Source organism: Phasianus colchicus, chromosome 6 (assembly GCF_987193195.1).
Source record: "Phasianus colchicus chromosome 6, bPhaCol1.hap1.1, whole genome shotgun sequence".
In the NCBI taxonomy this organism is placed as follows: Eukaryota; Metazoa; Chordata; class Aves; order Galliformes; family Phasianidae; genus Phasianus; species Phasianus colchicus.
The window spans coordinates 39,649,607-39,662,744 of record NC_143441.1 but is presented as its reverse complement, the minus strand read 5'-3'; the positions used below and the strand labels follow the sequence as shown (position 1 = coordinate 39,662,744).

General features: G+C 39.7%; 1 protein-coding gene across 4 annotated transcripts in view; it reads left to right on the top strand.

Moving 5' to 3' along the window:
• Nucleotides 1-13,138, top strand: part of NRP1 (neuropilin 1) — a 109,315-nt gene that overhangs the window by 54,884 nt on the left and 41,293 nt on the right. For all 4 annotated transcript variants that reach the window (XM_031616034.2, XM_031616032.2, XM_031616035.2 and 1 more), the window contains exons 6-7: nt 1,807-1,962; nt 4,281-4,447. In XM_031616034.2, coding sequence (XP_031471894.1) covers nt 1,807-1,962; nt 4,281-4,447 — 323 coding nt within the window. The remainder of the gene's footprint in view (nt 1-1,806; nt 1,963-4,280; nt 4,448-13,138) is intronic.

Here is a 13,138-nt window from a genome sequence, read left to right as displayed (position 1 = left end):
AATTAGTGAATGTCTTAAAAATTATAAACCAGTGAGTCATGGGGACTCTTAAAGCCTGTCTGCTTTAAACAAAGTTCTCTTCTGTTTGTCATTTCAAAGAGGCTTCCCTGCAGGAAATGGGAGGAGGGAGGCTCAGAGTGCCCTAACATGGTGGCCTTATCCTCCTTATTTTGATTCAAGGCAAGATCAGCAGCTGTAATGTCAAAAGGCCATCACAGGAAAGAGCAGTGCCAGAGCTGTGTGCACATGCAAAATTTTAAGTATATATGTACTACCAGTGCCACAATTGGAGCCTGAAGTGGGGTATAATTTTGTCTTTTTTAAAAAGACAGCAACAGTAACACTCCAGAACAACTTCCTCACTCCAAATAATAAAACTGTTAAGCTTTATTATTTCTGGAATGAGACGGAATCCAACTCGTGCTCTGTAGGGTGTTTCAGTCTATCAGTATGACAATGAACAATGCTGGTGAAGAAAGACTGGACTGGCAGGTACTCAAAATGCCCTGGGATTGCCAAAGCAAGTGAAGACTATGGCCAGAATATGGGTTGAAATATATATGCTGGCAGCAAAAGCTGTATCATACGAGCTCCCTCTTTCTGGCAACTCAGGAGCCTTACAGAATTGTATAGCTTACAAAATAAAGTTATTCCAAGCTGGAACTGTTTTACTTGTTGAAAAATGCCAACAAATGACTACAAAATGATGTTAGCTGAGGATTTTTCTTTGAACTGTGAATAATTAGTATATATAAACATTTTATAATTTAAACTGAATGTTAAATGGAGTTCCTAAAGAAATGACAAGGTGTTAAGTCTAGAAAGCCAGTGGTGAAAGCATTAGAATGATTTCTAACCATTATTTTTATTGTTGACTCCATGCATGGGTTTAGCATTATCTTTTCTTATTGTTTGTAAGCAGAGATATGTCAGTACTCAACAGCCTAGGGACTTATCTGTGGTGAATGCTCACAAGTTAGAAGACCGCATATGTTGGTTGTGATTTGAGTAGCGTAATTAAGGGAAAAGATTCTCTCCCTGCATAGGAAAGCCAAAAAAAATAGCAGGAACCAGTTTATATGTTATGAACATTAAAAGAAATCATGTATGTGTACTTGTTATGTGACAAGGAGTTCCACTTAAGAAATCTTTCCATTGTTGAATGGATTAATATTTTCCACCTGAATTCTTTCACGGTATTATTTAGTATTGAGCATATAGGTGAAAGATCCATGAGGACGTGCTGAAGGTCTAAATAGGAAGGGGAAAAGAGAATTTGATCATTGGCTCAATATGAGTGCAAAAATGTTTTTCTAAATTTTCTCTAAAATTAACAGATTGCCTGCAGTATTGGGCAGAAATCCTGAAAGATGCTGTTTGAACTTTTATCAGAGCTAAGAGTGTTCAGCATCTTGTAGGCTGGGTGGGCAAATCAGGCCAATCCAATGTCCTTGTCATAAATAGGTGCTTCAGTCACTCTTTGGAAAGTACTTCTGCTGTTTTGTACATGTAATTTTGCGCATCGTTTCCCTTTCTGTGCACTTTAAAGGACACGTTTTGAAATCCTGATTCTTTATGTTTTCTGAGGTTTTATGGAGTGCTATCTGAAACATTTTAGAAGCAAGACTACTGGGGCAGGATAAGCAATTTATTGTTCATTGCTAAGTTATTGATGAGGCTGTGATTTTAAGCTATTGTGGAGTTTCACTTACTCCTGCTGAGGGAATCTCTGTAGGAGGCTATTGTAGCGTCATCTATTGTTGTAGTAGAAGTGCTCGTTTACCATTGTACTCTGTCTCTTTGCAGTTGGCCCGCACATAGGACGTTACTGTGGGCAGAACAACCCAGGCCGCGTCCGTTCTTCAACAGGGATTCTTTCAATGGTATTTTACACTGACAGTGCAATAGCAAAAGAGGGATTTTCAGCAAACTACAGCGTGTCGCAGAGCAGTGTATTGGAAGGTCAGTATTTACGCATCCTGCAGAGCTTCTTGGAAAATATTCTCTTCTTGCACACCAGGTGTTGCATGAAACTTTAAAGAAACCTTAAATAAATAAGATGGTAGGGGAGGGTTGGTTCTGTTTTGCTGTCCTGCTTTTTTTTTCTTTTTTTTTTTTTTTTCCTTTTTCCTATCTTTTTTTTTTTTTTTTTAAGACCAGCTACACTTTGAAAAAAATGTGCAAGAAGCAGAGTTCCTCTGACAGCCTTATTCCTCAGTATTTCCAGGAAGTTGAAACAGTTATTAAAGCCTCTGCTGACCAAGGAAACACAGGAATGCAGAGCAATTGAACAGTTGCATTAAAACAATGAAGCATGTACAGTGAATGCACTATCCAAAGCCTTATTTTATTACATGGAATAAGCTTTGATGATCGATTTCATGAATAAAAAGAACCCATTTAATATATATGCACTTGTTAAACCATTTCATAAGCTACCTAAGCTTTGTTCTCTGTCTATTATTTTTCTCCCAGTTGCCTCATTTTCATGCTTGCTGCTTGGACAGAGAATGAAACCAAGAGAGGGAGATGCAGGAAAATAATGGGCTATGTTATGTTATGTCCTTGTAGATTTCCTTGCTTTGTTACATGATAAAATACACACTTTAAATCAAACTCCCTCCATTCTGTGACTGAGTTTTGAGCAGGTTCAGAGCTGACGTAGTTGTTTAATCAAAGATGAAACAAAGGAAAAATCGACAAAGAGAAATTATTCCAGTTTCATGAGGAGGTTGATGGCCCTGCATGTGGCAGGGGAGTTGGAGATTCATGATCCTTGAGGTCCCTTCCAACTCTGGCCATTCTGTGATTCTGTGAGTCTGTGATTCTCCCATCTTTTCTTTGCTTTTGCATCTTCAATTTTTTCCTTGTACATTCATAGCCAGCAGGAGGTAACAGGACATACCTAACTGGCATGGATGGGAAAGCATCCATCAAACTGGACATCTGCTTTTCAGATATTTTAATAAGGCTCTGCTCTATCATGCCTTGGGTCCTTTGTAGTGGCCTTCTGATTCTGAGCAGAAGGGGATTAACACTGATGTAAGAAGTCTTACCTAAGAAGACTTACACTAACATGCTTCAGTTTCAGTACCTCACAAAGGCTTCTAATGCTCTTTAGCAACACAAAAAGGGGGGAATGGTTGGTACATCACAGAGAATGTGATTTCACCAGCAAAGTTGATAATTCAGTTATCCTCCTTTTTGGGTCGAATGCCGAAAAGCAGTGAGCTGTACATCTCAAAACTCAAGTTTGCATTTGTTCAACTATATGAGATGAATCAGAAGCAGCTGCAGATCAGGCTTCCCATACGATCATGAAAATGCATCTCAGTCCTGAATTCAGTACTGAACCCAGCCAACAGTATCTAGTAGTTCTGAAACCTTTGGCTAAGCAGCCGCTTCTCTGTTAGAAATGAAGTTCTTTCTTTCAGATTCACAAGCTGGGCTTTTGTCTTAAGCTACCAGTGAATGATTCTCCAAACTGTAGTGCAGGCACATGCTCTTTTCTTTCGCCCTTGCAACAAGGTGGTAAACCTCTGACAAAGGTCCATATGCAGCTGGGTGTGAGGATCCATCTAAAGCCACTAGTCTCTGTTGCTTCAACAGTAGTATTTCTGAAGAGAGAAAATTTAGACTCCATACACTATCAGCCTTTGAACTCCCAATAATGACAACATTGTCAACTGATTCTAAGTTATCTAGGTAATTTTTATGTGTGCAGAAAGAGACTGGATGGAAATCGTCAACTCACGAAAAATGCAGCACATTACAGAAGAGGTGGTAATTCCCTTGTGTCAGTGCTCTTCTGAACTGGATTCAAATTTTGTTGGTCTTTTTCCTTCCAGTATCCAGGATCAAAAGAGAACAGCTGCAATTTTAATAACATTTTAAAACATTTTATACTTTTTGTACTGGAGTATATATGTAGTTCTAAAGTTGAATTATTTTGTACAGTCATCTAGTTTGTCTTTCCTGGCTTTGCGCGTAATTATGGGTTGAACACACATTGTTTTATATTGTGAACCTACAGAAGTGCCTGTGCTGCCCTAGAAAAGAAAATTCTATTGTCCTATACTGAAATGACTACAACGCTGGTCTAAAAATATTTGCATGGCATTATTATTGCAGGAATTGCCATGGCAACTTGAATGACAATATTAAGAATGGCACCACAAGTTCCATACTGCTTCGCTTAAAGTTGCTAAAGAATTCAAAGTCACATAAAAATAAATTCAAAAACCTGACCATAGTAATGATGGTAATTTATTTTTCTTCAGATTTCCAGTGCATGGAACCACTAGGTATGGAGTCAGGAGAAATTCACTCTGATCAAATCACTGTCTCCTCCCAGTACAGTGCTATCTGGTCTTCAGAAAGGTCCCGGCTAAATTATCCTGAAAATGGATGGACCCCAGGGGAAGATTCTGCCAGAGAATGGATACAGGTAAAAATACAATGCTTTAAAGATATTATTGATACCCCGTGGAGTTTATTGAATGTGGAGAATGCAAAAGAAAAAGGAAAATAATACAGTAAAGTACTCCTACATAATCTAAGAATTGCTGTGAGTGAATAGTTTGCATTCCCTATTAAACACACAGAAAAACTGACTCCCAGAGCTATAAAAAAAAAATGGTCAGGAAGATTAATTCTTCTGCTTCCCCCTTCTATTGTTTTTCAGTCTTCTGGGCACAAATAGCAGATTTTGGTTTAGTGGAAAAGTCAATATTAGTTTAACATGCACTTAAAGTGGAATGTCGCAGTAAACTGAGCATGTGCTATGTCTCAAGCTGATTACAGTTAAGCATTAATATGGGATGGTGTTTTCATGCACTCAGATTTCACCTCAGAAGACCTAGGTCCTTTCTAGAATATCTTAAGCAGAAGGTGAATTTACTGGTCTCTGTCTAGTGGCAGTTCTTCCACATCCTTAAACAAAGCACTGTTTAGTATGATTGTCTGCCTCAGCTTTGCTCTGATGGGACGGGAGCAATAGCAATCCTGCAAACACTTGTCCCCATGAAGAGATTCCTTGGGTTCAGTGTGTTCACAGAAGGCCGTTGCTAATTGTTACCAGGCCCTCAGATTCATGGTGCACGATCTTTGAACAGGTTAAAGTTGTTCGTACGAGTTACTGTACACAAATAATAACCTATAGTAGCACACCAGTATTTATTTCATTAGGTGAAGAATACTGATTTATCCTGATTATGTAGGTTGACTCCTTAGTTGTGATCTAGTTTCTGTTTCTTCTGTTAAAAATAAATAAATAAATACATAAATAAACAAGAAAGGTTCATGCATATTAGATTAATATTACAAATACTGAAAGTTTGTTCATGTATTTGAAACATTTCTCCTGCTCCTGTTGTTTTCTATAGGAAATTGCTAACTGACATATAAAAAAGGTCTCATTAGCTGTCAATAGGAATGTTCACATCAGTGTTTCCTGTGAGGTTTGCTGTCTGCAAGAAAGCTTAAAAACATGTTGAGCAGTAGTTAGTAAATGAGAGAAAGAAGGGGAAATCTTTCATTTCTGATCCTTGGCACACAATGGGATTCTCAGGTGTCCTACTTGGGGGCCCCTACACATCCTGAGCTCTTGTTGATGGACCTAATCAGGCTTCAGAGTGGCAAAAAAAAAAAATCTCTTGATCCTTCTTCTTTACTTAGGAATAAATATTAAAACCTCCCTACTCTTATCTAAGTGCTAGGCTTGTTATTAATCATTGCTGCTTGAAATCCATGGAATGCTCATAGAAAAAGGATGGAATGCATCAGAATCAAAGTCCATGTGTTTCATCTGGTCAGAGGGCCACCACTTTTTTTTTATTACTTCCTTCTTTTCTACTGTCACTTACACATTTATGGCTGGATAATCAAAACAAGAAAGCTTGTCAAATCTCATTCATGTGTTCTATGTGCTTATTAACTTTAGTAAGTTATGATGACTACATACATATATATATAGCTTAATCCTTTCACTTAGAACTAGGCCTTTCTGAGAAAAAATTTCAAAGGACTTTTTTAACTATTACCTTCTTTAATAACAAATGCTTAACAGAATCCAAGCCACTCGGGGATTTATGCTTAAAACAGTAAGGGTACCTCAAGCCTCCTAACCAGAAATTTCTCACCCTCTCTTGTGTTTTGCCACAAACCAGAGTGCCCAGTGGCAGAAACAATCACCAAACAAAATTTTGAGCACCTTTATGCTGCTTTCAACAACCCCATCAGTCAAGAAGTTGGTGGTTATTTGTATGCTGCCCTGCTCAAGCCACAGTTCTCACCTACTTCACCCAGCCCCTGATTTGAAAAAGGCAGCATGAACCATTTCCCTGAGTGTTCCAGCACTAGAACTGTGCCTAGAAGCCATTATGAGAGTATGAGCAGCTCTGAGGCAGACTTTGTGTCAGAACTATAGCAGCCTTTACAGTGGAGATAGGTTGTGTTTGCAGGACCAAGCCTACAAAACCCTTCTTGGAGATTCATTGTGTTGACTATGTGTGCTTTACACATGCTGCAGAACTGTTAATCATTCCACTCATTCTGTGTAGTGTCTCATTATCCTACCATTCATTGTCTGCATAGTAGAAGCAACCATAGTTTGGGGACTTGCCATCCCCTGGCCTTTCTCAATGTACAGTGGTTTAACACATCTTTAGTTCCATTTGTGTGAAGAGGATATGAATTATTATTATAATTATTTATTAGCATTTAATTCAGCACTCATTGATAATTCAAGCCTCCAAATGCGTTCTAGATGCTTTCCTGTTAAAGTTAATTGGCAGTCTTCAAATGGATGTTAAGAACTTCAGACCATCAAGTACCTTGGTGGCAGTGTCCTTGTGCATGGGAAAAGCTGTCTACAAAGGCTTGATGCCATTGGCAGTGAGCACGTATTGCGAGTTTGTATCTGGGTATGGTAATGAAAGCCCATGTTTCCTCTCCACAAATATCTGCAGGAACAGATGTTCATATCCATAAGAGCTTACAGACAAACAACCAAGGACATGCAACTAATAAAACACTCTGAAATTACCCACAGAAAAAAAATCATATTTTCTAAAAGGAGGGAGGCACTTGTGTATGAAGGACTGAGATCACTTTGTTCTGTGTGGTTCTGTATGCTGTTGTGAATTAGTCATTTGCATGAAGTTTTTGCTTTTGTGCAGTACAACGTAAATACATTTTTGTGGGACAGTGCAAGACCTCTGGAAAATACTCAGTGGGAAAAAACAAGCTGAATATACAGCCATGCTGAACTTGAAACTTTTAAAGTGAAAATTTCTGCCTTTATGCCATTGTCTGAGAGTTAGGGATTTTGTGTATATTACTATTCATTAATCAGTTCACGTTTGCAGGTTTGCATACCTGCACACACTGCAGCTGGTTAAGTAGCAATGTCTGCCTTTAAACTGCCAATACGCATATACAACTAGGGCATATATTTGAGATATGTACAATTATATGTGGGCATAACAGCTTGAAAATTCAGCTCCAACTTGTAATTTCCTTAGTGTATCATTTTTTGTATAAGGGAAATATTATAGTTCTCCTTTCCCTTCCTTTTACCCCTCCCTTCAAGGTTAATGTTTTTGCTAAGACAAAAGAAACTGAAAACCTCAGTTAAGTATCAGCAAAGGGAGATTGGTATCTACAGAGGACGTCTAGAGGGCATGCGATATGATTGTCTCCTTTGAGGTGTTGACGTCTTTTGGACCATTTCACTGAAAATAATTAGGAAAATAGCTTTGGCTTGCTGTTAGCAATGGATTTGCATGAATTCCATCTGTGGACGTGAAATCCATTCTTTGGTGGAAAAACTGGGTGGCTCCTTTGTGGCTGACGAGGCGTGACCTCCTGGGTGCATCTGAGTGTTGCCTGCCTGCCAGGCTCTGCGAAATGAAAGCTGTATGTCCGCTCCTTTCTTGTTTTGAAATAAATGTCAAAGCTTAGATTCCAAATATCAATAGCACGGTCATACCATCAGTCTGCACGGTACCTTCTCCTTTTTTTTTTTTACCCTCAAACACTCCTTTTAAAATTACTCAACTGACTTGAGATTTGGAGTGACTCCATAATCAGAAACAGAGTCACTCCAGATTGAATTTCTTTAAAATCACATTAATAAAGTCTGTGGATTTTCTAATATGAGCAGACTAAAGATATGCATGAGACAAAGGTTGTCAAAAATAAGCAAAAAGTTAGTTTATTGTCATATGGAATGTTATTAGCTCTTCAAACTTAAGCTAAACATCCCCGTTTATTACACTTAGGTTTTATACACTCAGCTGCCTGACAGTGTGAAGTAGCATAATTTAAAATTTAAAAAAAAAAAAAAAAAAAAAACCTTTAATTTAAACAAGAGCAGAGTACTGACATTGCATTGTAAGTCATTGTCCCTCATTAACGTATCCTTTCACAGGAAAAATAGTATAGTGTTTCCATTTCTGTAATCTGAACAACAAACATGTTAATAGGTATCAATTACCAGCCAGTTTCAGTACTTAGAACCAGTAAGAAGGCCAGCACAAGGGTTTCACATCTGGTTTTAGTGAAACTGTTCCTGTCTGTGGTATTTAAAATTTAAAGAACTGCTGTTATTGTGCAATTGGGAATCCTAGGGGAGTACAATGTTAATGAAATCCATAACGTGCAGGGATTTTATGATTGCATTTTCAGGGCATTCCTTCAAAAGGGACAACTGATTTCTGCCATGGCAGCAGTAATTGTGCTTTTACAGAGTAGATTTAATGTTTGCATTTAAGAATGGCAGTTATGTTTACACACATCTGAGCAGGCAACACGTGAAATCTTTGCAATTAGGGAACTTTCTGCATCTTACCTTTGAAGCCCTGGAGCAGAAGCCATAGGTGCTGCGCATGGAAATCCTTTGCATTTCCAGGCCATATGGGTGGTGGCAGTGGCCCACATGGGCAGGGCTGTAGGCAGACACTTGAGCCCCGTGTGTGTGTGGTTTTGACGGGAAACTGATTGCCTATTAACAGGGTCACTGGAACCTGTGCTATCATCAATTCACATAATGATGTGGGTTTTCAAGCCCACAAGGAGCAACACCTTCTGGGTACTTTTACTGCAGCATCTGTGTGCTTTCTGACAAAATCTTTCTCCTAATGCTTATGGCACGAATCTTTATGCTCCCACCAAGCTGAGTGATAGTTTCTGGGTGGCGTCATTTGTCACTCTGTGACCCCCAGCTTGCCCAGATAGCAAAGATGTGTTTGCACAACATCTTCTGTTCGTATTATGACTGGAGTTCAACAAAACCATAAATCCAGCTTTAAGAATCTAGAACCAGATCAACACTTTGCAGCCATAAGACAGAAGGCACTAATCTGGTATAAACACACTCTGCCAGTTCAGATTTGTTCCAAAAGGTTAACAGAGGGTTAACATAAATAGACATTATGCTCTGGATTGGGTATTATCTGTCATTCTGCAGCTGACACAGGGCCATACGGTACGATGAATTCCATATTGTGTGTTCTGGCTAACATGACAGAAATGGCTAATCCGGTCCAAATTTGTGTGCTAGGTTTTCCAGCGGGGCAATGGAGTGGCCGGGTTGGAGGCCTGCAGAGAGCAAGCCTGGCACAGAAGGCCCCCATATCCCAGCCTGCTTGCACAGACTCCCTCCTGCCACTCAGACCTCCTCCCAGCATCACGCCTCGGGCACCCAGGCTTCCACAGGGCCATCCTCCATCCCAGCCAGCCCTAAAAACAGCAGCCGACCCCGTGTAAAACTATCCCTCTACATCCTGCAGCAGTGAGGTCTCTGGAGTAAGAACGGGCCTCCTCACAAAGCAACCTGGGGGATCCCCTCGCCTCCACTGATTGAAATATCAGTTGTTTATTTAACACGAACTCTCCCATGCAAGGAAAATATACTTCCATTGATTTAAAATACTTCTCCATGTATACACTGCTTCACCAGAACGAGAGGGACCTCTGAGGTGGAATTTTTCTTCCACATTTGTCTTCATTCCTTTAAATTTGCAGTAACCTACCTTCTTCATTACTTGCTCCTTTGTAAGTGAAACACAGAAACATGCATCGTTGATGTAAACTGGTATATAGATTAATATAGATTTATTCCTGCAGCACTTCTGAAAATAATCACAGTTTATCATTTGGTGTCTCGACCTTTCATCAGTGTCAGAGCTTATTTCCTTATCAGGTATTCACTTAAAAATGCAGTCAGTATTTATATATTGCTTCTGCACAGCCCATTTGTTTCAGTAACAGGTTTATTCTTAAATCAGGCAGCTGCTCAGGTTGACTTTCCTGAGTGAGCTTATCTAAATATTTCACATGAAAGCTCAAGGAAGTGCAAGTCAACAATGCCTGTTGTTTTTACTGCTATTATTTCTGCTTCTTTTGGAGTGTGATATTGCAGTGAAGTACACTGTATTTCTGCATAGAATAATGGGAAACCCAGGAAACCCACTTCTAGTCTTTGAAGGACTGCCTGAGAGCTGAGCTCAGAGGCTTCATGGCAGGGCTTGCCCATCATTAGGGAGCACACTGACATGAAAGCACAAAACCTGCCAGTCCTTTGCCTTCCCTACCACTTCAGAATGCAAGTCATGTATTTGGTTCATGTCATTTTGCAGTTCATAACTGTGCTTCAGCAATTACAAAAAGCAGAGTTAGCTTTATGTGGAAGAGTGTTACAGTTATCTTATAGTCTTAACATGTGTTTGCACATGGGCAAAGAATGACAAAAGAATATTCCTCTCTGGAAATCACAGTCAGTACAGACTGTGACACAGTGCAGAACCGAGGTTAATTGACCCAGCAGGATGCATTCGTACCTTTATTTACTGTGACATGGGAATAAATGGTACAGTTTCTCAAAGGCAAGTACTGAAATTAGGCAAGAGAGAGGGAGAACTAAAAGGGCCCTGCAAAGTATGAAGTTTTTGTTGTTGTTGTTGCTTGTTTTTTATTGTTATACAAAGCATTTTAAGAGCTATTTTAGTACCACAAAGTTCCCAGCCATAGATTTATCATTCTGGGGAGGCTGAAGGGATGTTCAGAGTGCTGTGTGCAACCACTGGCAGCCTTATTGCTCCAGAAGTGCAGATGCAAAATGCTGTTTAGAGAAAAAGCCTTGCTACATCCCACTGACATGTTTCTGCATCAGCCCAGGTACAGAGGGGAGTCCTGTGTGGCTTCGAGCAATCCTGCATGCAGCATATGGAGGAGCAGCAGAAGCAGAGCCCCTCCGAGTCTCCACCAGCAGCCTAATCATTATAATAGTTGCACTTCTTTCAGGGGATCCATTATGCAAAGATCTGAGCAGTTTGTATATAACTCCATAATTACCTATGCATCCACTTCCCAGTCCAGCCCTGCATCCCCTCAATGGCTGCAAGACAGATGGCCCTTTAGAGCTGAGGTAGCAAATTAAAAATGTGTCCAGCAAAAGCACTGAATCAGCAGCTACTAAAATAATCTTGTAAATTTATCTCACTTTCACAAAATAGTTCATTTCAGGAGGCAAAGAAATTAAAACCTTTAAATATGTTTTTAAACTAGATGCTTTTTTTCTTTTTTTTTTTTTTAATGAAAGCATCTTTTCCTTCTACTTTCTCTCACAGAAATTAAAGCCACTTGAAAACATTTGGAACAGAATGATTCTTCTCTCTTTTTTCTTCCCATTCATGCTCATGTGTTTAGCTTGACTCAAACCATTTGTTATTGCTCGATGATATTTTTAACTGCCATGAGGGCAAAAAATCAGTTGTTTGTACCACTCTGCTTGGCAGGGAAGCTCTGCTGGAGGGTCTGCAGAGCCTGTGTGGGCTGAGGCAGCCTTACCTATACCACACCACAACGTGTCTGTTCCTCTGAGCCTGTGCTCTACGCAGAGGTGAGGGAAGGTATCTCAAAAGGAGATTTTTTCTGAGTCCAGCAGAAATAAATTAATCTACAAGACCAGGCAGGTGTCAGGCTGCAGGGAAGGCAGAGCTCAAGGCTATAAGTTAAATGGCTAAATGTAGTGGCTAAAAACACAGTCTTGGGTAGGAACACGCAGCTGAGGCATGTTATAATAAGCAGAGTTGTTACTGAGCTAAAGGTCTCTGCTCTCACAGGGCTGACTTCAGGCTGGAGATGATAGGTGCACTGCTGAGTGCTTTGCAGAGACGATTGTGCGGTTTTATTCACTCTTTCCACACCTGCACTGCAGTATGAGGCTGAAGAGTTCATGAGTCCTGTGGGTCCTTCCCCATCCCGGCATCCACGCTCCAGATTTTCTGCCATTTGCCTCCCCTGCCCTTGTGTTATCCTGCTTCTCTGTCCCAGTTTGATGCTGTTCTGCCCATTAGGTGACATTTTCACAGCAGTAGAAAAATAGGTAAAGTGGAAGGATAAATTAGATTTCTTCCAAGTGGTAAATAGATTCCTGTCAGAAAGCAATTTGTCTTCTTCTCACAAAAAAAAAAAAAAAAAAAAAAAAAAAAAAAGTATATATACATACATATATATATTTCAGTAGAGAAATACTTCCATTTTTGCTTCACCTCTAACATTTTTGTTCAAGGCTTTAAAAAATTCTTTAAAAAAACATCACTGGAACTTCATAGCTGTCTGATAAACAAAGCCTATAAGCAGAGAAAGCACAGCTGACAGTCAAGAAATTGTTAAGCCAAAGTTGGGTTCCTTGGCTTTCAGGAGTGCCTGGCTCTTCCTCAGCCCTGTTTGCATGCAGCTCCCAGCAGCTGGTGGTACCTGTGCAGTCTGGTTTTTCTCTCCTCTGCAGCCTCCTGCATTGGACACTTTGGGCCAAATTCATTTCTGGTGTTGATCCTTTGAAGCTGCTGATAAGATTAATTTGTTGCGTTGCTTATAAAACCTAGGCATATTTTAACTGGTCATATTTAGGTTAGAGATGATTGAAATGGAGACTAAGGTGGCTTTCAGCCTTAACAAAGGAAGCAGCAGGTCTTCCATTGCAAATCCTATTAAACTCAGACTATGGGTTGAAGGGCTGACAGAGCATAGAATAATTTTAAAATGCTGTTATCAGGCTGTAAAAATTAACAGTCCATAGTGGTTTTTCCCCTTTCAGTGATATGCTTAACTAAGAAAATACATCCTGTGTTTA